The 17,893-nt window shown below is 30.3% G+C and overlaps 2 protein-coding genes and 1 long non-coding RNA gene across 5 annotated transcripts; all 3 read right to left on the bottom strand.

Annotated features, from left to right (window-relative positions):
* Nucleotides 1–1,161: 1,161 nt before the first annotated feature.
* On the bottom strand, nt 1,162–3,837 carry LOC129301139 (uncharacterized). Of its 2 annotated transcripts, XR_008590919.1 has the most exons (3): nt 3,622–3,837; nt 2,500–2,699; nt 1,162–2,262 (listed from the first exon to the last, which is right to left on the bottom strand). It is a non-coding gene; the product is annotated as an uncharacterized LOC129301139 (long non-coding RNA). The 2 variants fall into 2 exon arrangements; XR_008590918.1 differs by having other exon boundaries at nt 1,162–2,699.
* A 423-nt stretch (nt 3,838–4,260) lies between these two features.
* LOC129301138 (pentatricopeptide repeat-containing protein At2g26790, mitochondrial-like) lies at nt 4,261–6,845 on the bottom strand. The gene is made up of 2 exons (XM_054939710.1): nt 6,729–6,845; nt 4,261–6,275 (listed from the first exon to the last, which is right to left on the bottom strand). Exons 1-2 carry the CDS (start codon nt 6,776–6,778, stop codon nt 4,400–4,402), a joined length of 1,926 nt encoding a protein of 641 aa, XP_054795685.1. The 5' UTR covers nt 6,779–6,845; the 3' UTR covers nt 4,261–4,399.
* A 4,519-nt stretch (nt 6,846–11,364) lies between these two features.
* LOC129301142 (protein RESTRICTED TEV MOVEMENT 2-like) lies at nt 11,365–15,970 on the bottom strand. 2 transcript variants are annotated; one of them, XM_054939713.1, is made up of 3 exons: nt 15,821–15,970; nt 12,673–13,161; nt 11,365–12,086 (listed from the first exon to the last, which is right to left on the bottom strand). In XM_054939713.1, the coding sequence occupies exons 1-3, from the start codon at nt 15,933–15,935 to the stop codon at nt 11,497–11,499; spliced, it is 1,194 nt and encodes a 397-aa protein (XP_054795688.1). In that variant the 5' UTR covers nt 15,936–15,970; the 3' UTR covers nt 11,365–11,496. The 2 variants fall into 2 exon arrangements, with proteins under 2 accessions (XP_054795688.1, XP_054795689.1); XM_054939714.1 differs by having other exon boundaries at nt 11,365–12,044.
* Between the last annotated feature and the right edge of the window lie 1,923 nt (nt 15,971–17,893).

Genomic DNA, 17,893 nt, shown 5'->3' with positions numbered 1-17,893 from the left:
TGATAATCAAGTTTCAAAAATTTTGAAAAATATTAAAATTTATTGGCATTTTTTTTTTGGATCCACCAGTGATACTAAATCACCGTGGATCAAGAGAAATATCAAATAAGATATCGTGAGTGACATTAAGTCATCATTGGTATCAAACTTTGTATTTTTTAAAATTAAATTATTTTCTTCATTTTGAAAATTCCTTTAGGTTTGTCATGAGTGATATTAAATCACCGTGTGCACTTAGAGCGTCAACCGACGGACTGTGAGTGATATTAAATCACTGCAGGATCAATACTAGTTACTTTTTCCTCTCCTTGTGCATTGTTAAAAATAATGAAAATAATAAAACTCTTAGCATATTTTAAGTTATGCCATGAGTGATACTAAATCACCTTGGATCCCTAAAATATCAAAAGAAAATACAGTAAATGATACTAAGTCATCATAGTTATCAAATTTCATTCCGAAATTTAATAATTAAACCATTTCATAGAATTTTTTTTTTACTTAGAAATTTCCTGCATGGTTTGTCATGAGAGATACTAAATCACCATGTGCCCTTAGAGTATCAACTAACAAACTGCGAGTGATACTAAATCACCGCAAGTTCCAATACTGATTATTTTCCTTTTATCCAAAGGTACTTCCTCATGATATTTTTTTATAAATATAATTATATAACACAATAATCTTCTCTTCACAAATAAATTAATAAAAAATTAAAAAAAAAACCTAAATGATAATATTTCGAACTGCGTGGACTTTGATTTCCATTACAAGATACGTAGGTCCTAGGCTTTGATCCTAGATCAAATCCTTTCATATAAATAAATAATTTATTTTCTTTATTTTTTATCTTTATTTTTTCCGTGAAATAAAAGATAACTAAGATATTATTAAAAGGCCAATTAATTTTATACAATCAACCTAAAATAACCGTTCTTATGAACAAGTATCGTAGGATGCCTAATATCTTCCCCATACACAACCGACTCTCGAACCCACTCTAATTATTATAGACCATTTTATTTTTTTAAAGGTTTTCAAAATTATCCTTTAAAATTTTGATGAAGACTCCTACATTTATCAACTTTCCTTTTCGGGAAATCATGATTCGGACGCGACACAATCATACAAACAAAATTCGTAACACCCAAGAACTCCACAGTACGATAACTACTCCCATGTATTCCTGAATCCAAAACTTATCCTTATGCTTAAAGAAACAATGGGTGCAAGTACTTGTTAAATTAAGATAATCAAAAGGGAGAATTACACCCAAGTCTCCCATAATATAATTAAAATATTAAATGTTATAAGGTCTATTGACAATTGAGAATCAGATTCATTGGTCGTATATTGAAACAGAATAGGAGCACCATTCAGCAGCTACCGTTTTAGCGGCCACAATAGAGCACCGCCAACGCCTCCGTTACCTACGTCCGTTGCAAGAATAATGTTTCCATTTCCAATAAAAGTCTGCTGTAACTCTTGTAACCTCTGTAACCCCCATTCACTCTTCTGCTTCCGTTCAGAGTCTTGACAGTATAAATAGGTCCACCTTCTTCCACTGTAACGCACATCAAAATTTGAGAATAACATCGTTTTACTTCCGAAAAGTTCTTCTTTTCTGTTTCTGTGCCATATATTCTATAGAATACCGCAGCTTGAGTCCCAGCGGCTCACATCCATATGGAAATAACCCCTGTTGTCTTAGGCAAAATGACAACTCTAAACATAATTCTGCCTAATCAAAAACCAACGGCCAACCAAGAGTAAAACAACCTCTCTCCCAATAGATATGACTTAAGTGCATAGCCCTCAGCATCTATGATAAGGATTCACAGGACATCTCTGAAAGAGTGTCGAGCCCCAGGAAGATCCTTCTCAACAGTGAGGACCTCAGTCACTGGAAGAAAAAAGAGACAATGCATCAACATATTATCAGAAGTGAAAAAAGGGTCAGAATAAGAGGGGAAGCTACTCAAGCCATGATACAAATGATTCAAAATAATTCTAATGTTTGAAGTTATTTTCAATGGCTGCTTAATCATATACAACCCATTATTTGCATAACCACATCCTTCTATGAGTGTTCGCAAAAAAATAAAATATAATCACCAAGATGCATAAAACTTCCAACTCCAAAAGCCTTCTGACATTCAGGGCATACCAAAATTACCGTTTTACACTCAAAAATGATTTCCAAAGTGATTTTGGCAAGACCTTGCTTCCGGTCCTTTCCAAAGTGGTTTCATCCAACCAAATCTGAAACAAAAATAATATTATCTGGCACAAGTCATATTTCCAGACAAAAGGCTGAATTTTACAACACAGAACCTTTCAAAATCAGTTCTCATTAGTCAATTCTTCCCCCAAAAATAAACTTTGATTTGATATATCATGAAATGAAAGTATACTTTGCTTTCCTACTCGAGCAAATTTTAATTTGTATGCCCATAGCAAGAGCTAAGAAACTATTAGCCCCGAAGGTCTGAAGTATACCATGGATCAACACGGCCATGACAAGACAGGGTGTCTCTCAATGAGTTTCAGACTCCATCATTTTGTCCACAAACAGGACAGGATATTGGAGCTCTTTTATGTTCTCCATCTTCAATTCTTCTTGAAATTGCTTCAGATCTTTTCTTGTTTCATTTTGCAAGATCCTTTACCAGGGACCTTATGAGCAAGCATTTGAAAGGCTTCAATAGAAGCCATCCAGCAGCAATAAAGTAACAAATCAATGAAGGAAAGAGGATGATCCTAAATTATTTTCAAACCAAAATTTTGAATTCAATGGTACTAAACATTGATTGAAAATGCATGAGATCATCACCAATTTCAGGGTCTTGCACAATTCCAATCTCATGAATCAGGTAGCACCAAACAGTTATAGATGTCTTTTTAAAAAAAAAAACACTACTTTTTAAAAAATGCAAAAAATATAACATGCAAGCTTGATCCAACCAAAATAGAGTTATTTCCAGACTTGTGTATGTTTACTCTCATATTTCCTTAAAGAATAGAAAAAGAAAAGAAAATTGGATCACTTCATGTGTATATGTACATATATCTCCTAGAAGCAAACACACCATACCTGTATATCTATCTATAGAGCACATACAAGGACAAAACATAGAGCACAACCTCTACGCATTTGCTATCAATTTCTCAATAACTGTATCTTCCACTAAAGTTCCTCCACATGTTGGGTTTTTATTGGAATAAATGATTGCAAAACTTTAAGTTTTATCCATACAGCAATGCTTTGTCATATGGGATAAGTGTTTCAAGCAACGAAGCAAACATATTCATTAACCTCTTCTGGAATTGATTATAGCATTTTCAAAAGTTACTTAAAACGCATTGTAACAACTCAGGCATGCACTGAACCATCCACCCACAACATTTTGGGTTTATCAAATGCATAATGTGCAAAAAGCTTAAGGGCAATATATTCAAATCAAAAGTACACCAGAATAATGCAATTAATTTAAGGGATAAGATGACAAGGTATAATTTATTGTCTATTCTATTTAACCTTTAATATTACACATATACTTCCAGCATCCAATAGTCAAAACTCATATTTCACTGTTCTTTATAATGTGTAAGAGTACATACCAGCGACTCCAGGTGTTCCTGCCGAAGAGTTAAAGACTTGCAAAACTCTAGCTCCTCCTCTTCAAAAAGTCACTCCAACCAAAGTGCCTTTTCAAACAGGATGGCATTCCAAAGCACTTGATAGAAACTCCAGCAAGCTCTCCCTCCTCAATTTGTTGCTGATAGAAAAGCCACAAGTTGCCATCCAACCTTTTGTCCACATAGTGAGTCTAAAAGGACTTACTTATGGAATTTCAATTTTTTAGCTTTTAGAATGCCACGTTTCAAAGCTGAGATAATATGTGGGTCTAGTGCAACTCCATTAGAAAATATCTCACTAAGAAGCATAACACGCTTATCCATGTCCCCTCTATTACAGAAGCCAGAAACAAGAGCCATATATGTCACGGTATCTGGCTCTAGCCCATCGACAATCATTTCATACAAGAACATAATGGCTTCCTGAAGGTTATTTGCCTTCAAGTGTCCATCAATCAAAACAGTGTAAGTAACAACATCTGGTTTTGTCTCCATCTTCTGCATCTCCCTCAAAATGGTAGAAACGTCCAACATCTCTGTCTTGCTATTATTACAACCCAGGGAGGATTTCTTTCTTAAATTTGATTTCAAGTGCCCATCAAGTAAAACTGTATAGGTGATGACATCAGGTTTGATCCCTCTATGCTGCATATCCCGGAAGAGATTATGGGCTTCTTGTAAGCAATTTATCTTACAATAACTATTTATCATTAGTGTGTAGGTTTTAACATCAGGTGCAAATCCTCTCTCAACAAAAATATCAAACAAAGAATTGGCCACTTTCATATTCCCAGCCTGGCACAAGGCAGCTATAACTTTGCAATACATTTTTGCTAGGTTCCACATTCAATAACAACAGTGTCTTCAGTAATCCTATAGCTCGATCAGTGTCACCTTCGTCACATAGTTTACATAGTAGCTTAAAACAGGAATCTTTTTCTACAACATTTCCTTCGTTTGACAGCCTAAGATAGAGTTCATAAGCTTCTTTGAGAAAGTTTGCTTCACAATATCCATCTATCATGGCAGAATAGATTTCAACACTTTTATCTTCTAGACTGTTCAAAAAAGCCTCAGCTTCTTCAACCTTGCCTCCTGAACACAAGCCTTCAACGATCATCTTGTGTGTAACAGAATTTGGCTCGACTCCTTGAGTCTCCATATAATCTAAAAGTTGCATTGATTCATAAACATGGCCATTTCTAGACAATCCAGAAACTAGTACATTATAAGTTACAATGTCAGGCATTAAACCCCTTTCCTTCATTTCTTCAAACATGTTAAAGGCAGGACTCAATTTACCCTGTAGACAGTACCCTCTAATAACGGTCGTGTAGTGTTTAATATCTAAAACCATATTCCTAAGTTTCATATACTCTAAAAGTTCTCTTGCATCATCTACTTTTCCCAGTTCACACAAGGCATCTAACACAACATTGTAGGCCACTGCATCAAGAAACATTCCAGATTTTTTAAATTCTTCAAATTGATCCACCACATCCAAATTCCTTCCCACCTTACACAAGCCATGGAGGAGGCAGCTAACAATCACACAATTTGTTTTTATGCCCTTTGAAATCATGTCATCATGCAGGGCTAAAGCTTTCTGCAGATTCCCACTTTTGCAGTATCCCCGAATCAATTCACTATAAAAAAATACATCAGGAACCAACCCTTGATTTTCCATGTCAAGGAAAACACTCTCAGCTTCATCTAATTTCATTTCATTACAAAATCCACGAACAACAGAAGTGTAAGCAAACATATCAATTGGGCCATAGGCCTTTCTCCATGTTTGAAGCACTTGATATCCCAAATCAGGTCTATGATGGGTGCATAAGCCTTCTATATAAGTTGAAAAACAAAAGGAACCGACAGGCATCCCAGCTTCCTCCATTTCTTGCATCACATCAACGGCTTCTTCCAATTTACCTCTCTTACATAGTGCCTTGATTACAATCGTATATGTATATTCATTTGGGCTTAAACCTAGCCTTTTGAGTTGCTTGTATATGGCAAAGGCCATATCCACCTTATCATGATTAACCAAGCGATTTATGAGGAAGTTGCAAGTAAATATGTGTGGAATAATCCCACGTCTTCTAGTTTTAAAGAAAAAATCGATAGCTTCATCAAACAAGTTAACACTGACATATGTTTTCACTAATGCATTAAAAGCTCTGAGCAAGTGCTGATTCCCTTCAACCCCAAAACCATCCAACACTTCTTCCAACAAATCCTCAATTTCAAAAGCTGGACACTCTTTAGAAAGAGCAATGAGATCCACAAACAAAGAATCCAATTTCCTACTCAAGCCCCAATAACATAAAATTCTAATCAGTGCCGCATAGGTTGAGATATTATGTTGGAAACCTTGTTCCTTCACTTGACGAAAGAAGGACAATGCAAGGGCGGGCTCTCTTAGCAAACAGTTCAATGTTTCAACCACCTTGAACGTATCTATCTCAAAGGAATTGTGTACTGAAGGAGAATCCCTATAGCAATCAGACGAGGATGATACAGCTTCGTCACAAGAACTGAGTTGGCTGTCGTCCGCGAAAGTGGTTGAATTCAAGTGGGCAAGTGTCGTTAATGCTAACTTACAGCTATTAGGGAATGATCCGGGGAAATTTGATCTGAGAAAGAAATCACATATAAAACAAGAGCCGTATAGATAGTAACGAAAAAGCACTTAAACTTAAAACTGCCGCCAACGAAACAAAATCACAAAATCAAAGAATCAGTCCCACTTTTTTTTTCCCCTAGGTGAAGCCGCTTCTTACAAAGTCTTGCATAAAAAAAAAAACAAAGAAAGGAAGTAGAAACTTAAAACAGAAGCCAAATCATTGGCAAAAGACGGCGATGTTACAGATCACACTGTAAAGCCATAGCATCAAAACTGAGAGGCATAAGCAAAAGTGTAAACAGGGAAACGTAGAACAAGGAATTTTGAACAGAATTGACGTAAACATAGAAAACGAATGTGCGCGCGCGGGCGCCCGGGCGCGCGTGAGAGAGAGAGAGAGAGAGAGAGAGAGAGAACAACTACAGTGATTGAAGGTGGAAGGAGCTCAGATGAATGGAAGTACCTGCGTACAGAGAAGGCGGAAGCCGATAATGAGCTAGGCAGATACGGCATGGACGGTGAGAAAAGCGAGTGCAGCTAGGGCGAGACTGAAGAGAGACCAAAGGATTTTCGGACGGCGGGTTATGTTTTGAACTGTGCATTAGCTTTACTGTAAAAGTAGTGTTGATGTTTTTTTTTTTTTTTTGGAACTGTGTCCGTTACTTCGTGCCTTTTTGTGGTTTACTTCATAGCACTGTTATGAAAATCGGACCGGACCGGCCGGTCGGACCGTCGACCGGTCTGGTTTCCGATCTGGTTCAAAGAAAAAAATCGTTTTCAGAGTTGAGCCGGGTTGAACCGTTTCGAACCGGCGGTCGGACCGGGAACCGGATCCGGTTTTCAAAAACCGGACTGTTCAAAAAAATTTTTTTTTTATTTTTTATCAAATTTTTTTAAAAAAATGACTAATTTTTTTAATCATTTGATATTATAGTGTATCATATAGCTTGTTAAGTCGTGATAAACTTAAAATATTTAAGTTTTTTAAGTTAAATAGCAATTTCATATGTATTTCTTATATTTAAATTATTATATACATATATAATTTTTTTTAATTTAATTATTACGTCACCGGTTGGACCATTGGTCCAACCGGTTGAACCATGCGAACCGTGAACCGCTGACTTTTCCGGTTCAATGTCCGGTCCGGTTCTGAAAACACTGCTTCAGAGTGCCAGTAACCTGCAAAACACGAATTCAAATATCAACTCTTGCTCTTACCCGTGGATAAGTATATGCAAAATTTAGGATCAATTCATATATCACGTGGACTAAAAGGTAGGAAGGAACATCAAATATCTTTTTAGTATGATAAATGATGTTTCCTTCTTAAATTCCTTGTTAAATATACATCTCCTAAAACAGATTCTTTTTCATACAAAAGTCTCTGATTTTTATTCTACTTCAAATAGTTAGAAGGTTAATCAATTACGCAGATATCTTACATGATTAATCACATCATTATTGTCCAACCTCCTAATGCTAATGCTGATAATGACATTATTTGTTGGAGGCCTTCTAATGATGGTAATTTCACCATCAAATCTACTTATAAGGCTATTAATAATCATTACAACATTCCCAACTCTAAGATTTGGAAATGACCAATATATGAGAAGATTAAGACCTTTTTTTGAAAAGCGACTTAGGATTGTCTTCAACTTAAATTCACCTACTCTAATAGTGGCAATACTTGTCCTAGGCCATGCCCTTTTAGCTGTAACTCCTTAGACTCAACTACTCATATCCTAAGAGACTGCAAGAATTCTAGAAAGGTTTAGATAAAATTAGTTAAACAATCTAAACTTAACCCTTTCTTTTCTCTCCCTCTTTAGGAACAAATACTTTGGAATGTAGATTATGATGCAAGCAATGTTTGTTCAAGAAAGATCCCTTGGCAGAAACTGTTCGCCCACATGTGTTGGAACATCTGAAAAGATAGATGCAAAAACATTTATTCCACCGAAGATAATCCTGATAAAGACATCGCATTTATCAACATTCAAGATATCCTCAATGATCAATATATTCAATAAAAAATTAACTTTCTGACTAAATAGGGCAATAGATTAAAAGCTAAATAGTTATGCTTTAAAGATGGATGGGTTAAACTTAATATAAATGGCTTAATCAATAATTAAGGTGCTACTTCCTACAGTGGATTCATACGAGATAAACATGGCAATTAGATCAAAAGCTTCTCCAAGTATCTTTGGTATCACCCATGTATGGGAGCTGAACTGGGCATCTTGGAAGAACTAAGCATTTGTTGGGCTAAAAAGATTGACAAGGTTCATGTTTACTCTGACTCTATAAAAGCTCTTACATTAATACGCAACGAGTTCTCTATAAATCACCCTCTAACTATAACTATGAACAAAATTAGAGATCTTGTTATGAAAGACTAGACGGTCACCTTTGTTCACGTTTATAAGAAGGCCAACTTGACACATCAAGCTTCTATCGACAATCTTAATGTTCACATTTTTGACACTCTACGTCTCCACCACTTGGGTATAGAAATCTTTTGCATGCTAACATAACACAATATGTCATCTAGCACGGTGTCTCTATGGCCTTCTATTAAAAAAAAACTAGCTAGCATCCCAAAAAAGGGGCCAAAAAAATTCAAAAGGGTAATTATTTAAGAAAAAATGACAATAAAATCCCTTCGAATTATGTAAATGATAATTTAATCTATCGAAATGTCATAACATTAATGAAGTCCCTAGAAGCCTCTTTATGAATAACTTTTTTTAGAAAAAAGATCATTTTACCCTTACTAAAAATAACAAGACTCAATCACAACTTTTGTTTAAAGAATTATAACTTTTATTTTGTAAATCACAAGAGTTGAATAAAAAATTATAATTTGTTAAGTATAATTTTTTTATTAAAAAACAAGCTCAAATTACAACTTTTATTTAAGAAATAACAACTTTTGTTCTGTGTATATAATATAATTTTTGTTATTAAAAAACAAGCTCCAATTACAAATTTTGTATTGCAAGAATTGAAAAAAATCACAATTTGTCAAATATAATTTCTATTATTAAAAACAAGTTTTTAAAATAATAAAATTCATTCACAACTTTTATTTAAAGAATCACAACTTTTCTTCAAAGAATCGCAAGAATTAAATAAGAAATCACAATTTATCAATAAAGATAAAATAGTCTTTTCTCTAAAAAAAAATTATTGACAAATAGATCCCTAAAAACTTCATTGATATTATAGCACTTTGGGGGACAAATTTATTATTTATATAATTTAAAAAGATTTTATTATCATTTTCTCATTATTCAATGTAAGACGATTTAGTCACCAATTAAATAGTTTCCACCTTAATCTTTTTATTTGCAAAAATTATTTAGAAGAAATTAATAAGAGTCAGGTTCTTGACAAAAAATTTTAAAGATGAATTTGAAATATTGATTCAAATTAGAATTTTAATTGTAAATTAAGAATTATTTTAAAATTTAAATATTTTATTTAAAATTAAAATTTTATAATTATTTAAGGGTAAAGGCACAGATTTAGTTATATACTATTTTTCGAGTAGCATTTAATGGCCTAAAATATCAGATGATGTAAAATAAATCACAAACTTTTAAAAACAGAGCATTCAGTAGCTTGCCATTAACTTTAGCTAACAGATGTTATGTGGGGCCCATAATAACACGCGGCATGACACGTCAACATAGTAAAGGTGAAAATTTAGCCACGAACTATTTTTTAAGGAGCACTGGGTATCCTCTACTATAAAAAAAAGAGAAAAAAATATAATATCTTCCCCTCAATTTTGATTAAACAATGTTTATTTTTATATTTATGAGGTCTACAAAGCATTAATTTCTCAAATCTTTTTTCCTTCGTTCTCAATCTCAGCTCAAGAAGAAGAGTTTTAAAGAGTTTTTATCTGAAGACATTCACGAAGACGACACTAACAAAGTAAAAGAAATAATTCATGATTAAATTAAGCTAGAATCAAGCTTCTCCCATGCATAGTAAAATCAAGCTTCTACTTCATTGGCATCGTCAAATGTTTTCAAATAAGAACTTTTTGAACCTCTTCTTTTTGAGTTGATATTGAGAACCAATGCAAAAAGATTGGAGAGATTAATGCTTTGTGGGCCTTACAAATATAAAAATAAACGGTGTTTGGTCACAATAGAGGAAAATGTGTTGGATGGTCCATTTTTTATAGTAGAGACTACCTAGTGCTCCTCAAAAAATAGTTTGTAATTAAATTTGCACCTTTACCATGCTGATGTATAGTGCTCGTGTCGTACCACATGTCATTGTAGGCTCCACATAATGTTCGTTAGCTAAAGTTAATGTCGGGCTATTGGGTGCTCCATTTTTTAAAATTCATGATTTATTTTGTACCATATGATAGTTTATACTACTAGATACTCCTCGAAAAATAGTATATGACTAAATTTACTACTTTACTCATTATTTAATTCCATATTTATAACTTATTTTTTAAAAAAATTCAAGATTAATTCTCTCTTTTAAAATACTTCTTCCAGTCTTTATTATAAGACATTTTCACCTACTTCACTAGATCAAGGAATGATAATTAACCCTTTTTTTAATTGAAAGGAATAACAATTAACTCGTTTAACTATCTCATTGACAATTATTTTATGGTTTTCAAAAAAAGTTAATAAGATCATAAAAGATTGAATTAATAACAATTACTCTCTTTAGCCATATTTATAAGGTGGAGAGAGAATATCTTTTTTTTTTGTTATATTTATGAGTCATCTTATTAAATTATTATTTTAATTTTTTTGATAAAATATGTTGAAAGTAACTTATAAATCAGATTAGAGGAATAAACCTAAAGGAACACCACCTATAATTTGATAATTACATTGGAAACTTAAATGTTTTATTTACAATTAAAACTTTTAAATTTACAATTTTTTAAATCAACATTTCATCTCATTCTTTAAAACCTTTTTATCAATGACTTAAGTATTATTAATTTAATCTTTTGAGACTTAACGGGCATTCTTTTCCCATTCTTACTTTCTTTCTTTTTAAAATTTTAAAATAATTGGTTATTGGTTACTTTCATAAATACCATGTTCTGTGCTAGAAAATACATAAAACTCTAACTTAAGTCGGCATGTTTATATTACAATTACAATATGTTGAAATATAATGAAACTTTGGTACAGAACCATATCAAAGAGGAAATTTATAGCAAGTAATTTTATCTATTGTCTTGTCATGGAACGGAGCTTGAAGGAAGCATAAATGCCTACCACCACCACCAGAATTGCTGCACCTGCACATAAGAGCTTCTGTTTATCTTCTTCACTGAACTTGTTTTTCAATCTTGTTGCAGCTTGAGAAGCTGAGTTGGCCATATCCCTGATTCCTTTCCCTATTGATGATTCATTATTTACTGTATTTCCATTGTTGACTTTACTTGTTGGAACATCCATTTCTTTATTCTTTTCCTTCTTCTCTGTTATAGATTCTTTTCTTCTCTGATCCTTCTGACGAACTTCTTCCTCTGAATTCTTCCCTAGGGTTTTTAAGGCTGAGCTTTCTTTAGCAATAACCATGGCAGATTCTTCTCTTTCTTCTTTCTTACTTTTTTCTCTTGCCAAATACTGATCATTCTGAAATTCTCCCTTCTCTTCCCTCTTCTCTTGCTTTTTAAAGCCGGAACTTTTATCAGCAACCCTGGCTTGTTCTTCCTTTTCTTCCTTGCTTTTCTGTCTTGCCAAATAATGATCCTTCTTCTCAGATTCTTTTCCTGCATCATAAGTCTTTTGGTTTTCCTCATGCTTTTCATTACCTAATAATTAGGAAGTAGATTAAAAATATATAAAACTCAAGATATATTTAATCAAATGACTTAAGCTATTTTAATAAAATAAAAAATCAACAAACATACACTTTTTGATTTTTTTTACAAGTGACTTATAACTAACTCACCAAAACTAAAGTGAGTTAGAATAATAAAATTATCTTAAAAATAAATCATTTTTAATTTTATTTTTATATTTAAAAAAGATTGATTTGATATGTGGGAAGAATTTTTTTGAAAATTAAAATATTGCTCTTCTGTTTAGAATTTACTGGAAGGTATTTTTGAAATTATGCATCAAATGTTAAAAAACCAAGAACAAGTGACTCATGTAAAGAGTAAATAAAAAAAAATTTTAATATGTGACTTATAAAAAAGATCGATAAAGTCTTGGTATAGTATCTAAGTGATTTATAAAAATAAAGGGTAAACCTCTTTGAGACTTGAAAAGTATAAAGCCAGGTAAAAAGAAAAAAATAAAAAGAACCTAAATTAGGTGTGTGTATAACTTATATGTCTAACTAAATGATATAGACAATTTTCAACCACACTAAATGTAAAAACTTAACATCACCTTTGATTTTTTCTGTGATTGAGGAATCTTCTGTTGCAGCACTCTCTTTCCTCTGATCATCCTCAAGATGTTTTTGATCATCTTGTGAATCTTTTTGGGGCATTTTAGATTCTTCAGTGGCTTCTTCTGGTGGTGGGGTTGGTGTTTTTTCATCTTTTTTCTCATCAAATTCTCTTTGACTCTCATCCATTTCTGATTCAACTTCAGAAGCAGATTTTGAAGTAGTGACCTGTTTGGATTCTTCTTGTTCTTCAATTGGTTCTGGTCCTTTAGGGGCAATAATTGAAATAGGTTTCTTTGGCATTGTAATGGTAATTTTTGCGCCGTCTTCAAATTTTCCCTTAAGGCTATCACCATCACAAGTTTCTGGAACTATATACTCTACACTGAAGCGTTGACGCTTATTATTTTCAAGTAGTTTTTCACCAAAAACCCTAATTCTCCTATAAGCTGCTTCATAGTTTGCACCAACTTCTTGTCTAGTAAAACCTGCAGGAAAAAATTATTTATTGGTAGTTTGTGTGCAAAAAAAATTGTTAATTTAATTAAAAGTTGCCTCAGTTAATTAAAATTATGTCTAATTATATCTCTTTTCCATATATAGTTACTGGATAATGTCCTTTTTTTAACAATAAAAAAGGGTCTAATGGTGTAAAAATGTAGTAGCCAAAATGTTTTTAATATTGGTTTGTAAATAAAAAACCCACCAAACCTCTTCTCTCTCAGGTCCAACTAACCAACTTCAATGCTCATTGGAGGATAAACACCATCATTCTAATGAGATCTAGACCGTCTAAAATAAATTTGGGTAATCAATTTATAAAACTATAAAAAAATTTAATATTATATTTGAATAATCTAAATTACATCTAGGTTGTCCTGTTGATAATAAACAAATTTATTAAAATTAATTTTTTAGAATTTTTTTATTTTAATAAATATAAAATAAAAAATAAATTTTAAATTTTAAATCCGAATCATCCAAATAATTCAACCGGAATGATCTAAATTTTATCGTGTTGATGACCACCCTGTTGAGCATTGAAAATGTTTCCTTAGTTCTCTCTCTCTCATTTCCAAACAGAAATACTTAGATTTGTCATGTTATTTCTCCTTTTTTTTTTAAAAAAAAATCAATTCTCCCAGAAGAAACTTGAATGATGGGTTCTTTTTTTTTTTTTTTGGGCAAAACGACGGGTTATTGTCAACAAGTTAAATTATTTATAATTTATAATTTATGAACAACTATATTTTAACATATTTCATAAAAAAATCACTTATTTTTTGAAAAAAATTATTTTATGAGTTGTTATGTTGTTAGTTTAAACTTTTAAAAATAATTAGAATCTAAAAAAAAAGTAGATATCTGATTATTTTAAGAAATTACTTTGAGTAGCTTTTAAAAATAATCTAATGTGGTAAATGAAAGAGAATGTTTTAAAGAGATGAGATATGTGAAGATATCATAAAATTTTAAAATAATATAATAATAAATTATTTTTATAAAAAATCAAGGAAGGTATCATAAAATATAAAAATAATCAATTTTTTTATTATAATCAAATATAAAATAATGTCTATTTTTTTTATAAAATTGCTATAAAATAAATCTCTTTTTATAAAATCTCTAAACTACTTAAAAATCACTTGTTTTTTAATCTTTAACAAATGGGCCCTATATTGCATTCTATCTAAAATATAAGACATTTTTTTATTAATTAGTGTTAGTCTAAAATATATGATATTTTACAATAAAAGGAGTCAATAATATTAAATTTTTCATTTTCACAAATGTCCATATTATTTTATATAGATCATATAAGAAAGAAATTAAAGATAATTAAAATAGATTAAGTTTAATAGGAGGTAACTTTAAAAAGCAATGACAATTTGTTGCTATTTTTATTATAATAATATACACCACTTCTAAAATTTAAATGCTTATTTTAATCTTTTGAAGTAACTATATAGACAACAATAACGTAAATTTAAGGGAAAATAGCAATGAAGGACTGCTAAAACAAATTTATATCACTTAAATACTAATTATTATCAAAATTTAGATGAAAAAAGATCCAAATAACTTATTGTTAATTTAAAATTAGTCATTTTTAAAACTCAAATAAATATTTGTTGATAAAATATTAACTCAAATTAACAATTATATATTCAAATTTTGACAATTAGAGATCTTTGACTAATATAAATTTACTCTAGTGATATTTAATTGCTATTTTTCTTAAGTTCAATCAAGTAATTTGTCCCATCAATAGACAGACAAATTTTCTAGATGTTTAAAAATATTTAGATTTTGCTTAGGAGCTCTCCAACATTTTCTTTTAAATCAATACTTTTAATTTTTCCAAGAAACTTGAATGGTAGGTTTCTTGCTAGTCTGGCTTTGGTGATCATTAAGCGATGAGCTTCATCGTTTCTGACAAGATCTAAATTATTTAGTGTGTTTGATTTTTAATTTATATTTGACAAAAGTTCACTTAAGAATATAACTATTTGTTAGATTTGATAAAAATACATCTTAAATGTAGTTTGAATATGCTCTTGAGGTTATCGAAACAGGCTCTTAGATTAAATTTTTTAATTTTTAATTTATTTTAATTTTAATAATTCTATTTATTACCATTCTGGACATAATAGATTTAATCTAATGGTTTAATTTAATATTAATTTTTTTATAATTTTTAAGAGTCAACTATGTAGATGCACTCTAAACAATCCATATTTAATAATAAATTTCTTAATGGTAATTTTTATTTTGGTAAATATAATATTAAAAATTAAGATAATCTGCACTTCCCAAAAGAAATATTTTTTGAAAACAATTACAAGCTAACAATTTTAAATTTGAACCGTTCATAATAAATGATAAAAATTTTAATATTATATTTGTACTATCCAAATTAAATTTAGATTGTTTAGATAAATGATAAACAAATTTATTAAATAAATTTAATTTTTATTTTAATGAACATAAAATAAACAAAATTAAAAATTAAAATTTGCTTGTTTGGTCCAAATCTCATATAAGATGATGAGCACCAATGCAAGACATAGTTTCATGCACGAATATTTGTTATAAAATGAAATGATTGGTATCTTTGCCAATCATGTAAGATAAAATGATACGCACCAGGAAGATGAATAAGAAGAAGATGAGCGTCAGCAGTTTCTTGGGTTTCCATTTGTGGCTTGAAATCTTCATATTGTTGTTGGACATTGGAACCATCCATTTGTGTAGAAGACATTGCTTCTTGTTTGATGATCTCTTGTATCAGAAAAATATGGCAATTAACTTTATGTGAATTGCATTCAAGGGCATGAACTTTGAATATTTATAGTGGATGCATGATGATGCCTTCTTAGCTTTCTGGGTTTGTTTGTTTTCTTATCAATGAGACTATCCCTTTTTTGGCTGATTCACAAATGTATGTGAGGAAGTTGATGAATGAACGAACGATGAGTTTGTTTATTTCCTCAATGATATGTGAAGGATAGCTTGTTTCAGAAATAAAGGCAAAATTCCTTTGTTTGGCTCGCACAGTTGAACTTCTTTAGTTTTCTTCATAAGAAAAACTACAGGAAGGTTTCTTTTGGGAATTAACTTTTAACAATTTTTTACATAAAAAAATTAATTTTCATGTTTTTTTTTGCAAACAAAATGAAATAAGTCTTAAAATATTTCTTATCACCTTTGCTTCCCCTGCCTCTGTGTGTTTGGGGGTGTTTTTTTTTTTAATTTTTTATTTTGTTGCCCGTATAAATTATATTGATGCATTTAAGATTTTTATATGTTTATTTTGTTATTATCAGTAAATGGGAGTAATTTTTTATTTTAAGATTTTTATCTTGTTAGCCTAAAAATGTTTTAAATTTAATTATATTTAAGTTTTTTAATCGAATAATTATTTTCAAATAAAAAAGATTTTTTGAATTAAAATCAATAACTATTTTAATTAAAATATAAAATAAAAATCAATTAAAATTGATTTAATTATTTTAATTAAATTATTATTATAGTCCGTCCTTTTTAAATTAGTAAAACAATCCTCTTTTGAGAAAAAGTACTGTAATCATAATAAGTAAGAAAAAGTTAATATGAAGGTCCTTATATTTTTGCTCAATTTTAAATGAGGTCCTTATATTTTATTTTGTTTTAATCAAGATTTTATATTTTGATCTATTATATATGTTAACCCTTAAAGTTAAAATTAATAATGAATTATTAAATTTCACAAAACAAAAATACTATTGGAATTTACAAAAAATTTAATTTAATATTTTTAGCCCAAATTAAAAAAATAAAATTTGATTTAATTTACTATTTAGATGTTTATTAATTTTTTATGAAAGTTCTATAGGTATGAAAAATATTTAGAAAACAAACTAATTATATAAATTTTGAGTTATAAAAATTATGTAATTAATTCTAAAATCATATAATCATTCAATAAAAATATAAAAGTTCTTAACTTTGTTTGTTTAAAAGAAAATTTTAATGATTTTAACCTTTGGGAATTAAAAAAAATTAATTAATCAAACTATAAGAGCTCAATTAAAATAAAGTAAACTATAGGGACCTAATTCAAAATGGAGTAAATTTGTAAAAATCTATGGATATGTTTTCCCAAAAAAAAATACAATTTTCTGTAATATTTTGTATTAAACATGTACATAGTACACATAATATAATAAGTAAATTTTAAAAATAAAATTAATTTATATTATTTTATTATTAAAACTATTAGGTAAAAAACGTGCCTTTATTCACCTAACTTTGTAAAGGATTCAGCTTGATGCTTTTATTTTATAAGATATTTTTCAATTTTTAATTCTAATATTGTTAGTTTTTTAAACAAAAAAATGCTGGCATTTTAATTCCTTACAAACATAGTATGGAAATTTAGTATCAGTATATGGTTAGTATCTTGGTAAGTTTAATAAAGTAATCCACTCTCTATGATCAGTTTGATTATGATTAGGTTATGATTTTAACTACCAACTTTTGAACAAATGCCTCAGTGTAACGATGGTTGCATTTTTAAATGCTCTGCTTGCAAGTGAAAAATCAATATAAACTGCCTTGAAAAGGTGCAAATATTTAGTGTTGAATCAGTGAACAATAAAAATCTCTCAAATGAACCTTTTTGCTGGACAACTTGTGCACTTGACATGGAAATGGTTGGGTATGACAGGTGCATTTGAC

The sequence above is a fragment of the Prosopis cineraria genome, unplaced genomic scaffold (genome assembly GCF_029017545.1).
Source record: "Prosopis cineraria cultivar Desert tree isolate PC_DT_omini unplaced genomic scaffold, ASM2901754v1 PC1917, whole genome shotgun sequence".
NCBI lineage: Eukaryota > Viridiplantae > Streptophyta > Magnoliopsida > Fabales > Fabaceae > Prosopis > Prosopis cineraria.
The sequence above is the reverse complement of the archived record's forward strand: the minus strand, read 5'-3'. Positions and strand labels throughout refer to the sequence as shown.